The sequence below is a fragment of the Electrona antarctica genome (assembly GCF_951216825.1).
Source record: "Electrona antarctica genome assembly, chromosome: 8".
NCBI lineage: Eukaryota > Metazoa > Chordata > Actinopteri > Myctophiformes > Myctophidae > Electrona > Electrona antarctica.
Window position 1 is genome coordinate 34,130,622 of NC_136789.1, and position 25,444 is coordinate 34,156,065.

Below are 25,444 nucleotides of genomic sequence, written 5' to 3' on the forward strand. Positions count from 1 at the left end.
TAAAATTACCACCGCTGAAGTGCCCTTGAGCAAGGCATTGAACCACTACCATGAAATGTTCTATGAGCAGGGCCTGGCTGTAAACAAGTATCTGATGCTTAGTCCAGTTACCCTGGGTAAATATAGTAACTTTGCTTTGCTTTGCACAGGCTGTAGTTTGCATAGACCATTTAAACCCAACCATCACCATCAACAATGTTACCTCAATGGTTTTAAAAAATAAATAAAAAGCTAACCCTATTAGCACACCTGTTATCATACCATATTTCACCCTTTGTACTCCAGACTTTTTTGGTTAGTAGTTTTAACTTGCAAACCCAACGCTCTCATTTTTTGGGAGCATGTCAAGAAGCGAAAGGCGATAAACAGAAGACAGAGATGGATAGACGGACAACTAGTATCGTACATTCAGTTAAGCGTTTCTTCCAAAGCGTATCTGTGGAATCTATTGTGGCATAAAAAGGAAGTTAAGTTCCTCTCCTGGTAAACATTGCAAAAAGGATTGACTGTCTAGTGTCTATAAAAAAATCTAAATCTTTTTTAAAGAGCAGTAAAAAGCTTGTACCAACAGTACCACGATGCCACGGGACAGAGCAAGTGCAGAAAAAGGTTCAACCCATTTAGGCCTGAGCAAAGATTTGAGTTAAAAACGTTTGCGCTGAAAGAATATATATTCAAACATTTGCGCCACATTTTCACGATTTTTCTAAAATAGCAGACCTACAAGCTCATAGCGCGCCACTCGGTGGCACGCTATGAGCTTGTAGATCTGCTATTTTTCAATAGCTAAATTATAACATAATGTTTAAAACACCAAAAGAGGTTCCCGCCCAAAAAAGTTTAAATACGCAACAAATTGTGCAGTAAAATGGAGGCGACGATTTACCCTCTTCCGCAGTGTCAACTGTATAAACTTTATTTAGAAGTACAAAGAGTGAAACAGGGTATGCTCCCTAGGTAAAAAAACAAAACAAACTAAAAACTGAGAGAAGAGGAGGGGGGGGGGGGGGGGGGGGTTGGGGGGGAGCCACCCCGTCTGACATAAGCTGTCCCCATGTTGTGTGTAAACATTAATATGCTGTGTCGTTTTTGTTGGGGCGGCTTTTGCTCTTTTCTCTCAACGACTTTTTTAAAATAAGAACTGTCCTGCCGGGCCGGGGTTGGTTGGTTGGTTGGTTGTTTGGAGAAGAGGTCCAGTCCAGTCAGCATAAGCTCATGATGCCAGCGTCCGGTCCGCACCGGGTCGGTCCGCTCTAGCTGGAGATCTTCTCGATTTCATCCAGATCGTCAGTGTCCAGTCTTTCGATCTTCTTGTCTGGGGGAGCGGAGAGGACAAACACGGCCACATGTCAAAGTCATAGTCAAAGTCATACGATTTGTCACACCCGTTACCGCAGTGAAATTTGTTCTCCGCATTTGACCCATCTCTTGGAGCGGTGAGCCGCAGCCAAGGAGCGGTGAGCTGCAGCTGTGCCACGCTCGGGAATCATTTGATTAGTAGATTTGACCCCCCAATCCAACCCTTTGATCAAGCAGGGAGGCATTGGGTCCCATTTTTACAGTCTTTGGTATGACCTGGCCGGGGATCGAACCACGACCTCCCAGTTTCAGGGCGGACACTCTAACCACAGCCACTGTCTGGCCCCCACCTTCACTTAATGTGGCCCTCAGTTTAATTTTCGGAATACTGATATGTTATTGATTTCCACTGTTACAATTCCAAACATGCAAACATGACCCGCTTTTAATGACTTAGTCTAAATTAGTATCTTGCCGAGTAGTATTACAAATAATGTTATTGTCTTTTTTTATGTCCAATATATTTGTATTTCGTTAAAATGACTTTTCAGGATTTCAATTCAAATATAGCAAAAATAGCTGATCTACAAGTTCAAAACGCGTCGCATTGCTACGACATGCATGCAATGTGGCCCCTCTGGAGTGAGTATGGAGATTGAATGGCCCTCTCCATCGTCAAAGTTGCACACCCCTGATTTGGAAGAATGATAGTGATGACTAGTATGCTTTATACACAGAAATGGCCCAATAATAATTGGTTTATTTGCTGAGAAAAGCATGGAAATTGACATGAGCAGTCTCTGTGGGTCACTTGACAACGCGCTACCCACAGATACTTGAGTTTTCACACTTGTATCACAAATTGAATGATTGTAGCACTTATCTGCTCCACTATGAGACGACTTGTAACGTTCACGTTACTTCAAGTGAGCAATTAAATGGAGTCTCTACAGTTAAGAGTGAGTAAGTGAGTGAATCAGTCTGTCTTACTGAAATGGTCCTGGATTCGGTGTGCGCGTGTGTGTGTGTGCGTGCCAGTCTTACTGAAGTGGTCCTGGATTCGGTGTGCACGTGTGTATGTGTGTGTGTGCGACTGTGCGTGCGTGCCAGTCTGTCTTACTGAAATGGTCCTGAATTCGGTGTGTGTGTGTGTGCGTGTGGGCGTGCGTGCCAGTCTTACTGAAGTGGTCCTGGATTCGGTTGAGGATGTTCATGCTGAACTTGCTGTCCACCATGTTGATGGCCAGCCCTCGCTTGCCGAACCGTCCCGTGCGACCAATCCTGTGCAGGTACGTCTCGTTGTCCGGGTTACCGTCCTTGTCCACCGGAAGGTCAAAGTTGATCACCACGGAAACCTGTTCAACGTCAATGCCTGGAAGGATGGGGAAAAGAGGTCGATGTGTCATGTTAGAACCATTTCCCCATCTGGCATTCCCATTCCCGGGCAGGTCATTATAAGCAAACAATTCAAAAACGTACCGAGAGCTGTCCAGAGAGGAATGAGAGTCTGGGAGCAGTTGGTGCTCAACTAGCCTCGGAAACCCAGACGTTTTTATTTCCAGAGAGAAGAAAAAAAAGTCTGGGTCGGAGTCCACTTCAATTGGGCATAGAGTAGCACAAACATTGCTCACTCTCTGCTGATTTCTGATCGTCTGCACCTTTGTTAACGCCTGAGATGCCTGAGGCCGAATCTGGGAACGCCTTCTAGGGCCTGACCTAAGGTTTCTGAAAACCTTAAAATTTGGATTAATTATTTTTTTAAATAGTTAATGTTGCTACATGTATAGCAATAGCTGTTGAGACACACAGAGCGCGTCGGCATCAAGGGTATAACAACGTATAAGTTGCACGAGGCATCAATGGGTTAAATTGACGCGTACAAGAGTGTACAAATGGACCTTTACGGGTCCATTTGGTTCCATTTGTACAAAGTGTAAGAGGGTGTTATGATGTCACCGGGCGTGCACGTATCGCGTGCACAGATCTGTCATAGAGGGTGTTATGTCACCGGGCGTGCACGTATCGCGTGCACAGATCTGTCATAGAGGGTGTTATGTCACCGGGCGTGCACGTATCGCGTGCACAGATCTGTCATAGAGGGTGTTATGTCACCGGGCGTGCACGTATCGCGTGCACAGATCTGTCATAGAGGGTGTTATGTCACCGGGCGTGCACGTACCTCGTGCACAGACGTTGGTGGTGACCAGGACCTTCTCCTTGCCTTCCCTGAATCGCTCGATGACGGCCGCCCTCTGCTCCACCTGCATCTCCCCGCTCAGCAGTGCCACCTGGTGGCCCTCCCTGGACAGCTCCCCTGCCAGCCAGCCTGCCGTCTTTCTTGTCTGGAAACACACACACAGCAAATCTTTATTTTAGTCTCTTGAATAGTTTTAGTCACATTTTAGTCACCTGGAATGTTGTAGTGTTAGTCTAGTTTTAGTCGACTAAATCTACAGTTGATTTAGTCGACTAAAGTGTATTTTGGCGGGCCTTGATGCCATCGGAATGACTGTTTTTACACTTGGTGAAAATAACCAATCTACAAGCCCACAAGCCACAGCGCGTCGGGGTCTGCTCTCTGCTGGTTATTGTGGAATTGTTAGATTACTAATCATAGGCTATAGTATAATTATTATACCTCAAAGGTCAATTTGAGGTTTTGAGTATAGAGCGTTCAAGAGATTAAAATGTAATATCCTATCGTTCATCAATTAATGTTACCAACATATAAAAAAGAAAGAAGAAAATAAACAAATAAAAACATTGTTTACAGGTCACACTGGTAGTGCTGTCAAACAAGTCTATGTCTAGTTTAATCTGCAACACAGTTTTATAATATAATAGCCTATGTATAGTGGGGGTCCCTGCTTGATCTCTCTCTCTCACTCTCAGCTAAGGGGTCCTTGGCTTGACCTGAAAAACATTGAAGACCCTGGCCTGCATGTATTAACATTTTAATACATACAGACTGCAGAAGCTTTCTTTAATTACAAATTGATGCAGATTCACATGATTTGCGTCGGAGAATCAGCAAGAACAGCTGTGGAGTGTGGATCATTACCAGCACGCAGCGCTACAGTGAAAAGTCAACTGATCGACGGACAAAGCTCCTCGGACAGCTATTTTATAAAGCTAAAGGTGGTTTGTTGTCTCAACGTGTCTACTCTGCACCGCCGTACGGTAGCTTCTGTTCACTGACTGTGTGCACTGCAAGGCGCTGCGAGAGACCTTTTTTTTTCTTCCTTTTCTGATGGTGCGTTCAACGCGCCTCGGAAACACATTATCGGGTGAAATACAACATGAAAAAACCGGTGCAACCATGGATTTTACTGATGCAAGCACTCCGCGAGCGATGCATCGAGATTTCACCTGTCAATTGTATCCGATACAGTGAATGAACCGATGCACTCGCATCGCGCACGTCTGTATCGATGTATCGATACGTATCGATTATTGTCCACATGCCTAACACACACACACACACACACACACACACACACGGTTCCCAACTACAAGGCCACTGAGCTGGTACACAGTACTGGAGTTCTCAACGGGCCTGTAAACTAAAGCCCGACCCTACTGGGCCTGAACTGCCCGAAGCTTGGCCCGGGCCTCAAACATTACCATAACGTTAGGCCTGAGGCTTAGGCCCGAAGGCCCAAAAAACTGAAAAATAGCTAAAGCATAACATAATGCTTAAAACACCAAAAAAGGGTTCCCGCCCCAGAATGGGATAAAAATGTGACTCACATGACAGAAGATCATGGCCTGGGCGATGGTGATGGCTCCGTAGATGTTGCACAAGGCCTGGAACTTCTCCTCTTTGCTGTTGCAGAGGACGTAGTACTGCTTGATGGTGTCCAGGGTCTCCTCCTCGCGCTTCAACTTGATGATGTTGGGGTCGGGCACGATGCGCTGGGCGAAGTTCCACACGGACTCCTCGAACGTGGCCGAGAACAGCAGCATCTGGCAGTTCTTGGGCAGCATTCTGGCCACGAGACAGAAAGGGTTAAAAGACCGGGGATCGTTTAACACATTCCCGCCAGGAATTAATTAATTCTTTCACCCCTGCTGATGCCTTCCCATTCTGAACAGGAACCCCTTTTGGTGTTTTAAGCATTATGTTATACCTTAGCTATTGAAAAATAGCAGATCTACAAGCTCATGGCGCGGCACCGAGTGCCGCGCTACGAGCTTGAAGATCTAAAAAAATCATGAAAATCATGAAAATATGGCGCAAATCTTTGAATATACCGGTATATTCTTTATATAATGCTTTTAACTCAAATATTTGCTTCGTGTGTGTGTGTGTGCACGTACCTCTGGATGTGGATGCTCTGGTCCTGGTGGCCCCGTGTGTGTGTGTGTGTGTGTACGCGCTCGCGTGCGTGCGTGCATGCGTGTGTACGTGCGTGCGTACCTCTGGATGCGGATGCTCTGGTGGCCCTGTGTGTGTGTGTGTGTGTGTGTGTGTGTGTGTGTGTGTGTGTGTGTGTGTGTGTGTGTGTGTGTGTACCTCTGGATGCGGATGCTCTGGTCCTGGTGACCCTGTGTGGCGATCATGACGTCGGCCTCGTCCAGGACAAACACCTTGATCCTCTTGGGGTCGATGAAGCGGAACTTGTGGCACCAGTCCAGCATGGTGCCGGGCGTACCGATGACGATCTGCTCCTCCAGCGTCGTGCCTCTCTGCACTGAAACAACACGTACAATACATCATGAACCATTCATTAATAACTCATTACTTTCCATCTCACTATAATAACGTTGCTGTCGGGAGGAAACTTCATAACTAAATATTTTAGGTTTTAGATTTTTTTTATAGCATAAATGAGTGCTATTGAACACCCTTTACGCCGGGGCTCCACTGGGCGCGTCAGCGTTGCGTCTCCGTCACCGTCAGGGAATGTTCCCTTTTTAATCAATGAAGGGTGGCTCCACTGCCCGCGTTGCGGCAAAGGAGGTGGTAGAGGAGGGAGCGGACAGTGTGGTGTCGAAACAGCGAGTGTGTTCACGACGTGAACATGCCCCGTCCAACTGTCAGAGCTGGCTTTCAGGTGCCTGTGCCACGCAACCCCCGCGTTGCTTCCCCAAAGAAGAAGTTATGTCGACGGACGCAAGAGTAGCTGTAGGCTACTATGGGTCCGAGTTGTTTCCCCCGTGTGGGTCTGATGCCTGCCTGGGGGCGGTGTGGAAAAGGGGAGGTGCAAGGGGAATGTTGCGCGGAAAACTGTGTCCCAGTATTAATCTGTTGCCGTCCCAAAATGCATTTCACTGGTGACACATGATTTCCGGGGAGATTCGTTTTTTTTGACGCAAATTCATTTAATTAATATTAGGGCCGGGACTTTAACGCGTTAATTGAGATTAATTAACTACAGAAAAATTAACGCGTTAAAAAAATTAACGCATTTAATCGCACCTTTTTTTTCCACCGCGGAACGTTTCTCACTGGGTGCGTTTCTAGTAGTACTGAATAGGCTGCGGCACGCGAGCAGCAGCAGCAGCAGTTGTTCACTAGGCTACAGCTCCGTCAGAAAGCCCAAACCCAAATGAATCGAATGAAGAAGCCGCTTATATCGCTTTTGCTCCATGGATGGACATTTAGATGTAAAAGCTATCGGATGGACGCGTGGATAGCGGCATGGCTGTGTGCAATGTCAGAAGGAAAGGATCCATTTATGAGCAACGTTAGCTTCTATGCTAGGCTTGCTAGCTGCTTCAGTTTAACATGTCTCACAGACCACCGGAGACGCGGTGATTTCACCACAGCACGAAGCTGTCAAGCTGTCCTCGGTGCGAAACATACTGAAGTAGCAAGCGTGGGTCAGCCCCAACCTCATGTGAAATGTTACCCCCATAATAAAGTTGTTCTCATGCCCCGCCATGTAAAGCACATTTGAGTATTCATATACACACTGAAGACACTATATAGGCACTTGCTGCTCTTGTTTATCTGTTGGGATAAAAAGGTTGTATTGCTTAAAGGGGAATACCACTCATTTTCAACATTTTTCTATGGAGTTGTGTGCACTGGAAATAATAAAGTCCCCCCATTATGTGTTGCCTATAGAACTGGAGGTCTGAAAAAAACTAACATTATGAAGTACATTTTTGTGATGTCACTGAGATGTACTTCATAATGTTACTGATTTTTTTCAGACCTCCAGTTCTAGGCAACACAGAATGAGGGGGACTTTATTATATCCACAACAACTCTAAGGTATATTAATGACAGTAAAATGTTGAAAATGAGTGGAATCCCGTAGTCACTATTCACTGGAATACCAAAAAACATTTAAAAAAAAAGGTTTCTCACTGTTCTCGGGTTGAATATTGATATGCGATTAAAATGCGATTAATCGAGATTAATTAACTACAAAGCCTCTGATTAATTAGATTAATTTTTTTAATCGAGTCCCAGCTCTAATTAATATGATTGTTAGAATGTTTGGCGTGTGTAATGCGGGGCAGATTGAGGTTGGAGGACAGGGCTGTGCGGTGCTAGGTTCCGTGCGGCGCTAGGTTCCGTGAGGCTGTCCGTGCGTTGTGGCGCTGTGAGGAGGCGCTTTGCTCTATGCGGACGTGGACACACACACACACACAGACAGCGGTGCTTGGATTTAATAATGATATAAAGTCACAACACCAACTTTGATGAGGCTGTATTGCTTGGCACAGCAACATAGCACAGGACAGCACAGGTGCTACACTACAGGCACAGCAACATAGCACAGGACAGCACAGGTGCTACACTACAGGCACAGCAACATAGCACAGGACAGCACAGGTGCTACACTACAGGCACAGCAACATAGCACAGGACAGCACAGGTGCTACACTACAGGCACAGCAACATAGCACAGGACAGCACAGGTGCTACAAACTAAATGGTAAATGGTGCATTTATATAGCGCCTTTATCCAAGGCGCTTTACATAGATTGTGCATTACATTCACCCATTCACACACACATTCATACACCGATTGCGGCGGAAGCCATGCAAGGTACCAACCAGCACATCGGGAGCAATTTGGGGTTCAGTGTCTTGCCCAAGGACACTTCGACATGTAGACAGGAGGAGCCAGGATTCGAACCGCCGACCCATGGATCATTGGACGACCTGCTCTACCTCTTGAGCCACAGTCGCCCACAAACTACACAGTGGTTGGAGTCCGGGCCTCTAGGGGGCAGTGTTGTTTTTGGCAGCAAATGTCTAATTTAGTGTAGTCATAGTCTCTGGAATGAAACTTAATTTAGTTTTAGTCACATTTTAGTCACCTCAAATGTTTTAGTGTTAGTCTAGTTTTAGTCGACTAAAATAGTTTACAAGCTTGTTAAAAGAGAAAAGGAAAGGAAGTGGTGCTGAGGAGACTTACGCTTGTTGCCTCTGATGGCGTAGACCAGCTTCACTTCTGGGTAGTTTTTGCCCATCAGCTCGATGACCTTGCCCGTCTGGAGCGCCAGCTCGTAGGTGGGCGAGACACACAAGCACTGGAGGAGGAAAACACAAACAAAATAATTCTGGGGCTCCTTGACATGAAATAGTTTGAGAAACCACTGACATAGAATCATAGGTTTTTCAGAAAACCGTCATGATTCTCAGGTCTCAGGTGTAAATGGGTAAAGCTACTAGGAGACCAACCTGAGGGAACTTGTGGTTGGGGTCGACGTGGCTGAGCATCGCCAGGACGAAGGCGGCCGTTTTCCCTGTCCCCGACTGCGACTGGGCGATCAGATTCTGTGGACTACAGACGGTGTTGATGAGCTTGTAGATCTGCTATTTTTCAGAGTGCAAAACCCGAGCGCAACCAAACCAGAGACTGGACCAGTTCTCCACTACTAGTCCCTCAACATTTTAGTTTGTTGACAAATTGTCAATGATCTAGTTTTGGTTGTCTTAGTCACCGTAGCTTAGTTTTCATTTAGTTTTAGTCAGTGAAAAAAGGTAGACGCACATTTTTCGTCATAGTTTTAGTAAATCGTTTTAGACAAAAACACTACAGCAGCCAACACAGTCGCTGCTCCTCAGGAATGCCAGTATATCTGCCCGCCTCAAATGCCAGAGGTAAAGCACCAGATCTTAACTGGGCACAGAGGGACCTCTGTCCTCTTTTTAAATTAAATGCAACATATAAGGTTCAGTCACCTAGTCCTCTTAACAGTTCTACTGCGTAACCTGCGTTCCCCACTATTTAATCCACGTGTCTGTGCTGCGTGATACGCTAAACCCGCTATTTGTTTAATTTCGCCATTTAATAATTAAAAAGAGCAGATTTCTCGCGGACCTGGTGACGAGGCCGTCGCGTTATGACGACGAAACCGGAAATCAAGCCATGCTCTGGGCTGCTAGGGCTTCTGGGAAAATGAGTTCAATGCAAGTGAAGGGTAGTTCTAACTAGGGATGCCAAACGACTCATATTTGGCCAATCGATAAATCGAGGCCGCAAATCGACGAGTCGATCGACTTTTTTTCCTATTTATTTTCCATTATTTTTTATTTTTTTATTTTTGTTGTTGCTGCGCAGCAGTTGAGGAGAACGCAACTATGCATTCCTTTAAGCAACACAACTTCTGCAGCTGCATCCATATGTTTAGAATTTGCATCAATGATCAAAGCCCAATAATAAAAAATATACTTTATTTTGTAAACAACGACACTGAAGGAGCAGCGGCGCTATCGGCTGCTATGCTATCAGCTAGTCCCAACTTTCAAGTGTCTGCAGCAGCCTGTCACAAGTCCCGTAATGAACTGATACGGGACGCACGTTGTTCCGTATTTTAATGTCGGGTCGGGGAATAAATACAGTATGAATGACGGCGGGATTTATTTGACAACGCTGTCCTGCTTTCTTCACGAGAAGAGAAGAGCGCTCACAGCTCAGAACAGAGCGGACCTGTCTTTGAGCGTGAGCAATGACATGCGAACCTGGGGTCTGGGGGCTCAGAGCTGCAGCCATTGGCTCATGATACGAGCACACGACCAATGGGACAGAGCATTCAGTGTTGCTAAGATACCCTTCCCCTTCACCCCACACCCTTGGACGATGGCGCTCTAACTGCAGCCAGGGCATGCATGTGAGGAGAGGCACTGACAGGCGCAGCACAGCAGTGTCACACATACAAACACGTACCTCTCCCATTTGGAAAACATTTGAAACAGTAAAGTTTATAACGTTTTATAATAAGCCATTACAAAAAAATAAAAAATAAAATAAAAACGATTTTTCGACTCATACGTTTTTGAGTCGCGGAAGGCATGAGTCGAAAATCGAGTCGATTTTCAACTTTTTTCAACATCCCTAGTTCTAACTGCAGTCCATCTCAAATGCCAGAGGTAAAGCTGCAAATACTTGGGCGTTATGCTCCAAAGGTAATAGATCGATCCCGGCAGCCTAGATAGGATGGATAGATTCATCTAAGGCCCCGAACGTGTTAATTGAATATAATTTATTCATTTCGCTTTTTTTCAATGACTTCAAATCAATACTAACGTTTGAACATATACAAACGAAGTGAAAATATCTGATCTACTAGGGCTATGCTACAAGTCACGATGCAACTCATCTGAGCTCTATGCTCTATAAATGGTGCATTTATAGAGCGTCACAGTCCCGCCCCCTACCAGGTACCAGGAAATGATTCCCCGTTCATTTTCCTCAGACATTTCAAAAAGTATTTATATAAAGACCTCTTAAGCCTCGTACAAACCCAACTCCAGTCGTGACAAATCATGACAACAAACACTTTTTTTCGGGCCGAACAAATAATTAGAAAGAATAAGAAAACGGCAGTTTAGAACACTTTTGTTGTTTTTCTTCTTTGTAATTATTTGTTCGGCCCAAAATATTGTGTTTGTTGTCATGATTTGTCACGACTCGAGTTGGCTTTTTCCGTGGCGTAATAGTCTTTAAATAAATACTTTTTTAAATGTCTGAGGAAAAATGAATGAGGAATTCACTTCTGGCGTCATGAAAGGGGGCGAGACTGCGACGCTCTATAGAGCACCTTTATTCAAGGCGCTTTACATACATTCACACACACCAATGGTGGAGGAAACCATGCAAGGCACCAACCAGCACATCAGGAGCAATTAGGGGGTTCAGTGTCAAGGACACTTCAAACCCGGGCTTCCCCCAGAGTTAGTGTCGAACTGGGAACCTTGCGGTTGCCATCCGGCCACTCTACCCCTGAGCCCCCTATTTTCACTATTTTTCCACTACACCTCATTGTACAATGAAGTAGTAGTACAGGTCTTAAGTGGTTTATCAGTCTCAAATCTGTTAGAAACGTTTTGTGTTGATTCATTGACATAGGAATTGTTTTTATATATTAAAAAAAAAAAAACATTAAGGACAGGTCGAAATTTAAATAGGGGTACCCCTGGAGGAAATGTATGTGTCCTGATTAAGGCTGTCAAAGTTAACGCGTTAATCGTGCGTTAACTCAAAGTCCTTTTAATGGCGTTAATTTAATTAACGCGCGATTAACGCACGGTGAAGTTTGACAGAACGGTTGAGAGACGCATGTAGGCAGCCAGATTCCAATAGCCCCACCGCCTCTCTCTCATTCCCCCCCCCCCACTCTTTCTATACCATTCCCACTCAGTCCGGACTCCGGACCGTCAGTACTATAGGGCACTGGGCAGTTGAGCTGTGAGCAGTCGACTCGTCAGCTAGGCTGAATGCCTCCGCTGGGCTCGTTATTAATTAATTTGCTTCACAATGTGTTAGATCAGAAGCTCTTTGAAGTGGGCATTGGGCAAAAGCAAAACTCTGGCAGTTTTGGTTGACAAACAGTTAGTTAGTTGTGAAAGCTTGATGCTAATCATGCTACACAGACCATGCCAATGAGTGCTAAAGCTAATGTTGACTTGCAGGAGAGAGGGGCAGGGGCTCTCGTGTGTGTGTGTGTGTGTGTGTGTGTGTGTGTGTGTGTGTGTGTGTGTGTGTGTGTGTGTGTGTGTGTGTGTGTGTGTGTGTGTGTGTGTGTGTGTGTGTGTGTGTGTTGAGTTGAGTTTATGATTTTGTTTCCCTCTTCCATGGCATTTGCAATAAAGCAAGCATTCTCCCATGTTGAGTATTTAAAACTTGAAAAGCAGTGGTTCTGAACCAGTGGTCCGGGGACCACCAGTGGTCCCTGAGGGGATTCCAGGTGGCCCACAGCTAAATGATGGAGGGTTGGTAACCAAATGAACCCTTATAGATCTTTAACTTTTGAGAGTGTAAAATTAAACCAAGTGGGTCAATTTACAATTTACAATTTAGGCATTTAGCAGACGCTCTTAATCCAGAGCGACTTACATCAAGCAATAACAAAAGCATGGCATACATCACATATATAAAAAGTAGTTATCATGAATCATGCGTAAACTAAGAACGTAACAGTGGAGTATCTATGTTAACTATACATACTATACTATATAATATATTATACATGTGTACTATTTGGTTACACAATTTGGTTACATTTTACACTCTCAAGAGTTGAATAATTGTTAAACAAATGCATTACTTAAAGTTAATTTACAAGAAGTCTACACAATTAGAGAACTTAGAAAACATGTTATTTTGATCAACATTGGCCTGTTATCTCTCCTAATGGTACCAACATCAATACAGTTCTTTAGTTTGGGTCTGGAAGGCTAAATGTCATCAAATGGTGGTCCGTGGCTCAAATGCAGAATAAATAATGGACCTCGATATGAAAAATCTTGAAAACAACTGATTAAAGGTATTAGAACGGATAAAAAATACGCGATTAATTGGCGATTAACTATGGGCAATCATGCGATTAATCGCGATTAAATATTTTAATCGACTGACAGGCCTAGTCCTGATATAAAATACCATCACCCTCCCTGTGAATGAAAATAAAAATCCAGTGCCCTCCCCAGGTGATTAAACAAAAAGGAATCACCCTCCCCTACTAATTAATATCACATTTACCTGAGTATTATTTATTCCTAACTTTAATCTGCTAGCGTTTTTAATATGTGAGCTAATAAGGTTTGAACTCACGGCCAACGCGGACAATAGTCTCGTAGTCTAACGCCTAACACAGCAAGCTATGGAAGCTATTGAAATCTACAAGCTGCGACGCGTTTTGAGCTTGTAGATCGGCTATTTTTGCCATGACAGTAATATATGGGTGTGGAAATATAGTGGCCTCTCCATCGTCAAAGTTGCCCAGCCCTGCCCTACACGGTAGACAAGACAGCCGCGTGCTGTGTTGCATACTTACGGCTCCGCCAGCATCATGGGTAACGCAGTCTCTTGGATCTTGGAGGGTCGGTTGAAGCCCAGGCCGTACACGCCCTGGAGCAGCTGGGGTTTGCTGCAGCACAGAGGAAATGAGAGGGGGGGGGGGGGGGGGGGGGTCAGCAACGTAAGGAGAGGGGGGTCAGCAACGTAAGGAGGAGGGGGGGGCTCAGCTACGTAAGGAGCCTTGGGAACAGTTGGTTAACCAATTTAGACCCGAGCTCGATTCTACAAAATGTCTTCTACATCCTGACAGTTTTCTGACAAACCTATGTTTCTACGTCAGTGGTTCTCAAAGTATTTCATGTCAAGGACATGAAATACTTCATGTCTTCTACATACTTCAATACTTCCAGAAGCAAAGATTTTAGTTTAAAACGTTCGCTCTGAAAGAATATATTCAAAACATTTTGGGCCACATTTTCCTGCGCTATGAGCTTGTAGATCTGTTATTTTTCAATAGCTAAAGTATGACATAATGCTTAAAACACCAAAAGGGGTTCCCGTTCAGAACGGGTCAACTGTTCACGAGCCATGATGTGGCAGCAATCATCATGATAAAAAGCACTACTCACCTGCGATTTATTCTGCATAGTGCAGGATAGTTGTATAATGTTGCTGTTGGGAGGAAACCACCTAACTCCATTTTTTTAGGTTTTTGATTAATTTGCATAAATCAGTGCTATTGAACACCCTTTACGTCTGTGTGTGGTTTCATAAATCAGTGCTATTGAACACCCTTTACGTCTGTGTGTTGTTTCATAAATCAGTGCTACTGAACACCCTTTACGTCTGTGTGTTGTTTCATAAATCAGTGCTATTGAACACCCTTTACGTCTGTGTGTTGTTTCATAAATCAGTGCTATTGAACACCCTTTACGTCTGTGTGTTGTTTCATAAATCAGTGCTATTGAACACCCTTTACGTCTGTGTGTTGTTTCATAAATCAGTGCTATTGAACACCCTTTACGTCTGTGTGTTGTAGTGCTGCCGGAATTGTCCAAAAATTACATTCGGATATTCGTTTTAAAAACCCACGTGGATTCGACCAATTCGACCCATTCGGATTTCGATTCCGATTCGGAGCCATTCGGATTTTTTAATAATTATATTTACACCAATACAACCTGAGACATAACATTTAAGATCGCATTGCTGGCGCAACTCTCTCTCCGCGCATTGGCGCTGCTGAAAACCGAGTTGGAACACAACGCATGCATTCTCCCTTCTCCCATACAACTTCACGGCACGGAGGCAGTATTAATTCACAGAACAGAACACTGCATTGCTGCTGCTGCTGCCGGACCGGCGCCGCAGTTCATCCTTACGCATTTTATTTATCTTTTTATAATTTCCTGAAGGATAAAGTCGCTTCATGATTGAAGATTGATGAGTGATAGATCTGTGTGTTGTTGTCTAAAAATATACTCTCCCGTCCGTCCGAAACAACACAACACAACACAACACAGCAAAATAAGTTTCGGTGTAAGCCAGGCCTGTCTCTGATTCTGATCACTAGGTACGCTGTTGACGGAAGATTTCACCCTTCTGAGCAGCGTACACTCACTGCGCAAACGTAAAAGGCCCCGCCCGCCCTGTGCTCACCGTTATTTGCGCACCGTCCGTACGCAAATAACGTAGTGCGCTCTTTGCCGACTTTGCGCAGGGCGGGCGGGGGCCTTTTGTGAATCGGAACTACGCAGCCTGCGTAGTCTGCGTTTAGGAAGAGTGCGAGGCAGCTGATTTATTCTTCAATGTATGCCGGTGTCGGCGTGTCGCGTGGCAAATATAACTAATCTACAAGCTCACAACGCTTACCCACGGAACCGTCTCGCGAAAACTTGCACAGCATTTATTTTTTTTTAATTCGAATCTTAATTTTATATATTCAGTTATTCATTTCTTTTTTTGATTCGAAAATTCGTTCGAATATGGAATATTCGTTGGCAGCTCTAGTGTGTTGTTTCATAAATCAGTGCTATTGAACACCCTTTACGTCTGTGTGTTGTTTCATAAATCAGTGCTATTGAACACCGTTTACGGCTGTGTGTTGTTTCATAAATCAGTGCTATTGAACACCCTTTACGTCTGTGTGTTGTTTCATAAATCAGTGCTATTGAACACCCTTTACGTCTGTGTGTTGTTTCATAAATCAGTGCTATTGAACACCCTTTACGTCTGTGTGTTTTTCCTGAAAAACGAACATTTACATGAAGTGGTTTCTTCCCGACAGCAGAGATAAAAGGTATAATATTGTATACCATTTGACAATGCTTCTTGTCGTTTTTCTTGCCTTGTATTGCTCTATTAAAACAGTACTTACCTTCTCTGTAGCTGTAACTATTAACTGCCTGCCTAAATATGTCCCAAACCGCCCCCTAAGGTCTTCCACTGCTGGCCTGCTCGCTTTGCCTAAAGAAATGGCAACTAAAAAATACAGGAAAGCAGCTTTCTGCTTCTACGGGCCGACGGCGTGGAACAAACTCCCACTGTACCTTCGACAGGCAGCCTCTGTAGTTTAACAACCTCCCACTGTACCTTCGACAGGCAGCCTCTGTAGTTTAACAAACTCCCACTGTACCTTCGACAGGCAGCCTCTGTAGTTTAACAAACTCCCACTGTACCTTCGACAGGCAGCCTCTGTAGTTTAACAAACTCCCACTGTACCTTCGACAGGCAGCCTCTGTAGTTTAACAAACTCCCACTGTACCTTCGACAGGCAGCCTCTGTAGTTTAACAAACTCCCACTGTACCTTCCACAGGCAGCCTCTGTAGTTTAACAAACTCCCACTGTACCTTCCACAGGCAGCCTCTGTAGTTTAACAAACTCCCACTGTACCTTCGACAGGCAGCCTCTGTAGTTTAACAAACTCCCACTGTACCTTCGACAGGCAGCCTCTGTAGTTTAACAAACTCCCACTGTACCTTCCACAGGCAGCCTCTGTAGTTTAACAACCGCCCACTGTACCTTCGACAGGCAGCCTCTGTAGTTTAACAACCTCCCACTGTACCTTCGACAGGCAGCCTCTGTAGTTTAACAACCTCCCACTGTACCTTCGACAGGCAGCCTCTGTAGTTTAACAAACTCCCACTGTACCTTCGACAGGCAGCCTCTGTAGTTTAACAAACTCCCACTGTACCTTCGACAGGCAGCCTCTGTAGTTTAACAACCTCCCACTGTACCTTCGACAGGCAGCCTCTGTAGTTTAACAAACTCCCACTGTACCTTCCACAGGCAGCCTCTGTAGACATTTTTAAAGCACAGCTCAAGACCCACTTCTACACTCTTGCTTTTAATTGATCTTTAAAAAAGAAAATTATTCATGTCCTCACTGTATTGCATTACTGCTATTATTTTTTAATGTTTTATGCCTTGCTTTTCTTTTCTTTCTTTCTCCATTGCTCTGTAAAGCACTTTGAGCTGCATTTCATGTCATGAAAGGTGCTATACAAATAAAGTTTTATTATTATTATTAACTGCTGTGCTGCCTCTGGATGACTAAACCACGGGATACATAAAGGTATCCATCGATCCATCCATCAATAAGATACAAGACATGGGGGGGGGGGGGGGGACCACGTGAAGACATGGGGGGGGGTGAAGACATGGGGGTGGGTGTATTCTCTGGGGGGGGGGGGGGGGGGGGGGGACCTCGTAAAGACATGGGGGTGGGTGTATTCTCAGAGATCACTCACAGTCGGAGCTCCTCAAAGGACTTGACGGAGTAGAGCGGAGAGTTGGGGTCCCTCTGGAGCACCTCCACCTGGTTGGTGGTGTTGACCAGGTTACTGCGGATCAGCTTGTTCAACAACGACTGGGCCGCTTTGTCATCTGGAAGGGGGAAATAAAACATTGACAACCTGTCATTTTACAGAACATTATTAAGACCGAGTAGCCGGGGGGGCCACAGGCCCAAAAGCTCAAGGAATAGAGTTTAACCTGTGATGTCATGCCATACTTTATATTTGTGTTTTCTCTATTCATTTGGTCATTAAGGTCCACAGAATGAGAGGTCTGCTCTGCCTGAAACACAGTCCTCTCAAATGTTGGGCCTGTGGCTCCCCGGCTAGAGAGACTGAAGGAAAACTAAAGTTGTATTTTGCCCTTTTGGTGTTTTAACTAAGCATTATGTTATACTTTAGCCATTGAAAAATAGCAGATCTACAAGCTCATAGCGCGCCACCGAGTGGCGCACTATGAGCTTGTAGGTCTGCTATTTTTGAAAAATCGTGAAAATGCGGCACAGATCTTTGAATATATATTCTTTCCGAAGACTTTTTTTTTTATTTCAACGTCAGGCCTAAAGGGTTAGACCCCATTTAGACCCGAGAACTGATTCTACAAATGTCTTCGAAAATCTGAGTTTTCTGAAAAACCCTATGTTTCTATGTCTGTGGTTCTCAAACTATTTCATGTCAAGGACCCCCAAGATTATATGTAATTGGCCGCCGACCCCCATCTGAAAATATGTTGTTCCAGGGACCTCTCCAGAAGCAAAGATTTGAGTTAAAAACGTTCGCTATGAAAGCATTCTATTCAAAGATTTGCGCCACATTTTTCAAAAATAACAGATCTACAAGCTACAATCTACGAGCTTGTAGATCTGCTATTTTTCCAACAGCTAAACAATGGTTAAACGCTAATGCGACACAGATGCGTTCACCTTTGTCGTCCTCCTCCTTCACCTCCGTCTTGGTTTCCACTGCTCCCTCCGTCTTCGCCGGGCGGCTGGGGGGGGCACTGTGACTGCTGGGGGGGGCACTGTGACTGCTGGGGGGGGCACTGTAACTGCTGGGGGGGGCACTGTAACTGCTGGCGTCTGTCGTGGTTGTGGTGGTGGTTGTGGTTTTTGTGGAGGAGGAAGTGCCTGTGACATCATTGACATGTTATTGTCGTCATGTCAGTGATTATTATTAACTATAATTATTGACACCACTATCATGGTGTTTTGGTTTTGTGGTGGAGGAAGCGGGGAAAACTTACCATTTTCTTCTGGTTTGTCTTTTATTGTAAGGCCACCGATCTGTGAAGATATGTGTGATAGCAGAGATTAAAATAGGGTGCATTTTGCATCCCAAAACGCAGTTTATAGTTAAGGGACACAATAAAACAACGACCTCTGCATCCACAGGATGCACTACTGACACTACTGTACTGTTTTTATTCTAGTTTATTTTGCTAGTTTGTTATAATAATCATTTCTTCTTCTGTTTTCATTTAGGCCCGACGTCGAAATTTTAAAAAAAAAGTTCGCTCTGAAAGAATATATATTCAAAGATTTGTGCCGCATTTTTACGACTTTTCAAAAATAGCAGACCTACAAGCTCGTAGCGTGCCACTCGGTGGCTCGCTATGAGCTTGTAGATCTGCTATTTTTCAATAGCTAAAGTATAACATAATGCTTAGTTAAAACACCAAAAGGGGTGCCCGTCCAGAATGGGCTAATATAGCACCAAAGGTACACCCCCCATCTATGCAATCAATTCATAGAAGAATAAACAAAATTCAATATCACAGGTAAAAAGAAAAAAATCTATATCATCACAAGAAAGAGAAAACACTGTATGTCGTTTCCTCTCCCTTGGGCCCGTTCTGCTGAAAGGTGGATTTTCAGGCCTGATTTTTTTGAGAGAGGGGGTCAGGGCATTCCACGCTTGGGTGGCAGTGCCGTAGCCCGTAGGAGAATTGAGTGACCCATATTTGCTTTTAAAGTGGGTGGTACCAGATCGTTGTTCTCGCTCCCTCTAGTATTGTGGCTGTCGCTCACTTTTGAGGCCAATCCTGAATGTCAATCCTATTTTCAATAAGATGAACTTGTGTCTTCTACCCGGAGCCAGTTTAGACTAGCACATTGGGTTGGAAAGAGGTGGGTCAGGCCCCATGGGACCCAGGGAACATAGGTACGCTCCCCATGGGCCCCAGGCCAAGAAGTAGTCAAATTATGATATAACATTTATATAACCATGCAATGTGATATGACAGATGTGACGATGCTCTATTTACGCAATGCTGTAACCCCTCCCCTCCAACTGTATATACACACACACTTGTATACCCCATTTTCAACAGGTTTTTTTTTAAATATATTTTGCTTTGGCAATGTATACGTATGTTTTCTCATGCCAATAAAGCTCATTTGAATTGAAAATGACTGCCTGCCCGTCAAAATGTACAGTACTAGCTTGATTTGATTTATTTATTAGATCCCCATTAGCTTTCTGTACATGACAGCAGCTACTCTTCCTGGGGTCTTCGGTCCCTAATGCTTAATTCTGCCTTGCAAGGCAGAATTAAGCATTAGTTCTATGGACCAGAGCTACAGTAGGCTACTCCGAGTTGAAATTAAAGTTATGATGATGAATTATAAATGATGATAAGCCCTTGACATCTCGATTTTAAAGTCCCATCCTTGCACCAGAGGCTAGCTTGGTTGATCATCAAGGCTAATGTTGCTAACAGCCAGAGCCAGAGCTCATGTGCTATCCGAACGGATAGCGGAGCGGTCTTGATACCGGAAGGTCGCCAGTTCGAATCAGCTGTCCGACACGTTAAAATTACCACCGCTGAAGTGCCCTTGAACAAGGCATTGAACCACTACGATGAAATGTGTTCTATGAGCAGGGCCTGGCTGGAAACAAGTTCTTGAGCTTAGCCCAGATACCCTGGGTAAATATAGTAATCATTTCATTTCTATTATGACTGAACATGCAGCATCTCTCTAAACCAGCTAGCTCGCTAGCTTTAGGCTAGCTCTGGTCCATAGCTCTAATGTGTTAGAGCTATGGACCAGAGCTAGCATTAGGCTAACCGGTGTTTTAACTAGTAAAAAGCTCCACTGCCCGTCTAGTCTAAGTTAACTAGTATCTTATTTATCCAAGTCACCATGGTTGGTAGCAGATAATTAAAGTTAATTAAAACAACGTAATGAAGCAGAGCTGGTTTGAACAACAACAACAGGGGTAGAATGGGGTGGATATTAAAGAGACAGCAGCGAGTTAGCAGCCATTAGCCAAGTTAGCACAACAACCAACCAGGCCCAGCCAGGCATTCATTGGACCGAGGAGTGCGTACCGATTCCGCCGCCGCTTCCTGCTCGTCCACCGCCAGCGCCCAGGAGTCTGTAGCCGCCATGGTGGATGGAATGGAAGCCTCGTTGCTTCGGGTAGTTCTGAGTAGGACGAAGAACCAACTCAAATAACTCCGCCAGGAGGAAGAGCCCCTAGCCGAAAGTTAACGAGAGTCTGTTATAGTGACACAAAACTACCTAAAAACTCCACAATGGCGTGTTGGTTGCAGAGTAGTCTGGAGCTCGAGCGGATGACAGAGTACGACCGGCTCAGACAGCCGGGTGGAAAACAAGCCGGGACAAAAATGAGAATGGTTCCGGGGCCCCGGGGTTGGCATCATTTTATGGAATTGATTGATTGATTGAAATATTTATTAACAGTTTGCAGAATTACAGTACAATTCAAGCACAACTCAATACAAAGAAGTGTAATGCTTAATTGGGTCGTCCACTCACAGTTAACAGTCTTTGTATTGAGTTTGTGCTTGAAATGTACTGTAATTCTGCAAACTGTTAATACATATTGCAATCAATCAATCAAAACTGTGAGTGGACGACACCATAAAGCATTACACTTGTTTACAAGAGGGTCCACCCTGTTCAATTCATCAAAACAAAGCAGTGGTTGATTGATTGATTGATTGATTGATTGATTGATTGATTGATTGATTGATTGATTGACAGATTGGAGAATTACAGTACATTTCAAGCACAACTCAATACAAAACTGTTAACTGTGGATGACACCATAAAGCATTACACTTTTTTACAATAGGGCCCACCATGTGGCAGCGGTGGCCGAACGGATAGCGGCGCGGTCTAGATACCAGAAGGTTCCCAGTTCGAACCAGCCGTCCGACACGTTAAAATTACCACCGCTGAAATGCCCTTGAACAAGGCATCAACCACTACGATGAAATGTGTTCTATGAGCAGGGCCTGGCTGGAAACAAGTTCTTGAGCTTAGCCCAGATACCCTGGGTAAATATAGATTTCATTTCATTTCATTTCATTTCATTTCATTTCACCATGTTCAATTCATCATAGCAAATTAGCAATCAATTAGAGACGTACAAATATACTCTTCTATATAGCTAAAAACAGGAAATCATCATAGATTCACAAACGTTTTCACGTCAAGGACCCCCAAATTGACACTAATTAGCCGCGGACCCCCATTTAATGACATTTCTATCTCTGAGATCCCAATTTATATTGTAAAATCAATGTTAATTTAACTCTGAGAGAGTACAAATGGTACCAAATGGACCCTGACGGGTCCATTACAGTTACAGTCGACCAGTGCCCATTTGGTTCCAAACTATCATTTAGCTGGGGACCCCCTGGAACTATCATTTAGCTGGGGACCCCCTGGAACTATCATTTAGCTGGGGACCCCCTGGAACTATCATTTAGCTGGGGACCCCCTGGAACTATCATTCAGCTGGGGACCCCCTGGAACTATCATTTAGCTGGGGACCCCCTGGAACTATCATTTAGCTGGGGACCCCCTGGAACTCCCTTAAAGAGTCCAACGATACGAAGGTATGCGAATCCCTGGACTCCTTCAAAACCGCTCTCAAAGGGCACCTATATCCCTGGACTCCTTCAAAACCGCTCTCAAAGGGCACCTATATCCCTGGACTCCTTCAAAACCGCTCTCAAAGGGCACCTATATCCCAACCGCTCTCAAAGGGCACCTATATCCCAACCGCTCTCAAAGGGCACCTATATCCAAACCGCTCTCAAAGGGCACCTATATCCAAACCGCTCTCAAAGGGCACCTATATCCCAACCGCTCTCAAAGGGCACCTATATCCCAACCGCTCTCAAAGGGCACCTATATCCCAACCGCTCTCAAAGGGCACCTATATCCCAACCGCTCTCAAAGGGCACCTATATCCAAACCGCTCTCAAAGGGCATCTATATCCAAACCGCTCTCAAAGGGCACCTATATCCAAACCGCTCTCAAAGGGCACCTATATCCAAACCGCTCTCAAAGGGCACCTATATCCCAACCGCTCTCAAAGGGCACCTATATCCCAACCGCTCTCAAAGGGCACCTATATCCCAACCGCTCTCAAAGGGCACCTATATCCCAACCGCTCTCAAAGGGCACCTATATCCAAACCGCTCTCAAAGGGCACCTATATCCCAAACCGCTCTCAAAGGGCACCTATATCCCAAACCGCTCTCAAAGGGCACCTATATCCCAAACCGCTCTCAAAGGGCACCTATATCCCAACCGCTCTCAAAGGGCACCTATATCCCAACCGCTCTCAAAGGGCACCTATATCCAAACCGCTCTCAAAGGGCACCTATATCCTAAACCGCTCTCAAAGGGCACCTATATCCAAACCGCTCTCAAAGTGCACCTATATCCTAAACCGCTCTCAAAGGGCACCTATATCCCAACCGCTCTCAAAGGGCACCTATATCCCAACCGCTCTCAAAGGGCACCTATATCCCAACCGCTCTCAAAGGGCACCTATATCCCAATCGTTTCAGTGCTGCAGTCCTTTCAACTTTAATAATACATATTAATATCATCATAAGGTGATATTATCACCTTGTGTACAAAATAACTCTTCAACAACAGTAGGCTATACGAAGAAACACAAGCTGTGATTGTGCATTCGTGCAGACTCTGCAGCACAGATTCCAAGTTCAAACCCCTGTCCTCCTATAAATCAGTGTTGGAGTATTTTGGAATTTGCAATAAAATACAAAAAAAACTAAAGGCTTTAAGATTACTATTAGTGATCCTGTGAGAGCCTATATGAGATAGTGTAGTGGACGAATAACACTCATGACAGACAAGGTTCCATGTTCAAATCCCACCAGTCCTCACTTTCAGTCAGTGTATGATAAATAATCAACTTTTATAACTGTTGTATTGGTGTTGATTTAACATTTCAGGCCTAGGTTATGTCACCACCTGTATTTTTGACATCACAAACTTTCATTTTCAATAAAAACAAAAAAATCTACAATTCAAGTTGCACAAAAGACATTTAGTGACATCTTTCCAACTACCTCACTGAGCAGTGAGCACATAACTGCATGATCAGGGAGCGCATAACCAGCGGGACGTCCATACGACGTCAAACAGACCTCTCTGTAAACACCAACCCCAAAACGTACATATACGACGTCCTGAGCACATAACCAACGGGACGTCCATACGACGTCCATACGACGTCAAACAGACCTCTCTCTAAACCAACCCCAAAACGTACACGACGTCCATCCAGGTCGCCGTCCCAGCCAGACGTCCATACGACGTCCTTACAACGTCGTCGATACGACCTGACAAACTACGACTTGAGTCGTACTCACGGTCCGTTGCAAAAAGACGTCTATATTACGTTCATACGACGTTGATACCACCTCCGGCCGCCGGGGATACTTGTGCCTGAACCACTACGGACGTAATGACATTTCTGGCCACAACGTGGGTGTCAATGCGCTGTGTGTGGCGCTGTTCCGAATTTCACTGCCACCCCCTCACTGTATTTCTTTTCCCTTTTTACCTCCTATGATGATTTCCTTTTGACTATATAGTTATTAGTTGTGTATATTCGTACGTCTCTAATTGTTTTGATGAATTGAAAATGGTGGGCCCTATTGTAAACAAGTGTAATGCTTTATGGTGTCGTCCACTCACTGTTAACAGTTTTTGTATTGAGTTGTGCTTGAAATGTTACTGCAATTCTGCAAACTGTTAATAAATACTTCAATCAATCAAAAAAAATAAAACAGGTCAAAACAAAAACTGCCAGAAAAAGCACTAAGACTTGTTTACATCAGGCTCCTTCATTTAATTGGTGATGGTGGTTATTGATTGAATATTAACAGTTTGCAGTAAAAAGCACATGCAGGAAAGTACAGTTAATTACGAGGTCTGCTAAGAGGATTTAAAACCCAAGAAAGCCTAATTAATGGCTTGTTTCCGTTGGAGTCCTTCATACTCAATTTATCGAAACATAAATTACATACAACTATACAGTACAGTTATACTATTTATTCAAAAAGACAAATGATGTAAAGAATTAAATTTAAAATGTAAAGGAAACAAACAAATATTAATATATCATACAAAATATTTCCTTTCGTGTTTTATTCTTTTTGTATTATTGTTTTAAATTGCAAGTGTGCATGGGCTGAATTCGAATGGCTTTGTATAGCTATACTGTGCTCAACCTGTAGATGTCACCAAAAACATCATCAACAAATCTCATAGCACGGCTGGTAAATACTATACTAGGCAATTACTCTACTCCAGTGGGTTTCAACCAGTGGTCCGGGGACCACCAGTTGTCCTTGAGGGGGGTCCAGGTGGTCCCCAGCTAAATGATGGACAGTTGGTAACCAAATGGTCCTTTATTTGATCTTTAACTCTTGAGAGAGCAAAATTAAACGAAATTAAACGACGAACATGTTTCGTCGTGGTATTAGTCGACGAAATCAACCCTGCTGTTTGGCTGCTCCTCTCAGCTGGATTGATTCCACAGCAGGGCCGTTCCACTGGGACGGCCTGATAGATGATGACACTGATAGATGATGACACTGGCTTTGGATTGTGCTGAGGAAGATTACATTGATCTCTGTTCCGCTGTCACCTTGCGCTCCCTGGCCACCACACACACACACACACACACACACTCCCCTGCGTGCGTGCGTGCGTGCGTGCGTGCGTGCGTGCGTCCACATTTCTTTTTTTTACTCAAGTAAAAGTATACTGCAAGTTAGAAATACTCTAGTCTGTTTCAAGTAAAAGGCTGGAATTCAAAATTAAAAGTATATTGGAATCAAAAT

The 25,444-nt window shown here is 44.4% G+C and overlaps 1 protein-coding gene across 2 annotated transcripts; it reads right to left on the reverse strand.

Annotated features, from left to right (window-relative positions):
• Window positions 1-887: 887 nt before the first annotated feature.
• On the reverse strand, window positions 888-20,927 carry ddx19b (DEAD-box helicase 19b). 2 transcript variants are annotated; one of them, XM_079508622.1, is made up of 12 exons: window positions 20,632-20,927; window positions 18,544-18,583; window positions 18,224-18,427; window positions 17,256-17,391; window positions 13,543-13,635; window positions 8,945-9,047; window positions 8,679-8,793; window positions 5,816-5,993; window positions 5,050-5,287; window positions 3,479-3,641; window positions 2,480-2,671; window positions 888-1,315 (listed from the first exon to the last, which is right to left on the reverse strand). In XM_079508622.1, exons 1-12 carry the CDS (start codon window positions 20,689-20,691, stop codon window positions 1,254-1,256), a joined length of 1,584 nt encoding a protein of 527 aa, XP_079364748.1. In that variant the 5' UTR covers window positions 20,692-20,927; the 3' UTR covers window positions 888-1,253. The 2 variants fall into 2 exon arrangements, with proteins under 2 accessions (XP_079364748.1, XP_079364747.1); XM_079508621.1 differs by having other exon boundaries at window positions 18,218-18,427.
• Between the last annotated feature and the right edge of the window lie 4,517 nt (window positions 20,928-25,444).

Excerpts from the sequence above, each read along its gene's own strand:
- ddx19b (XM_079508621.1), bottom strand. The coding sequence starts at position 20,691 with ATGGCGGCTACAGACTCCTGGGCGCTGGCGGTGGACGAGCAGGAAGCG. Across the intron at positions 18,428-18,543 it reads AGACAAACCAGAAGAAAATG|GCACTTCCTCCTCCACAAAA; the intron begins GTAAGTTTTCCC and ends ATGATGTCACAG. Across the intron at positions 5,994-8,678 it reads CGCCATCAGAGGCAACAAGC|TGCAGAGAGGCACGACGCTG; the intron begins GTAAGTCTCCTC and ends GTGTTGTTTCAG.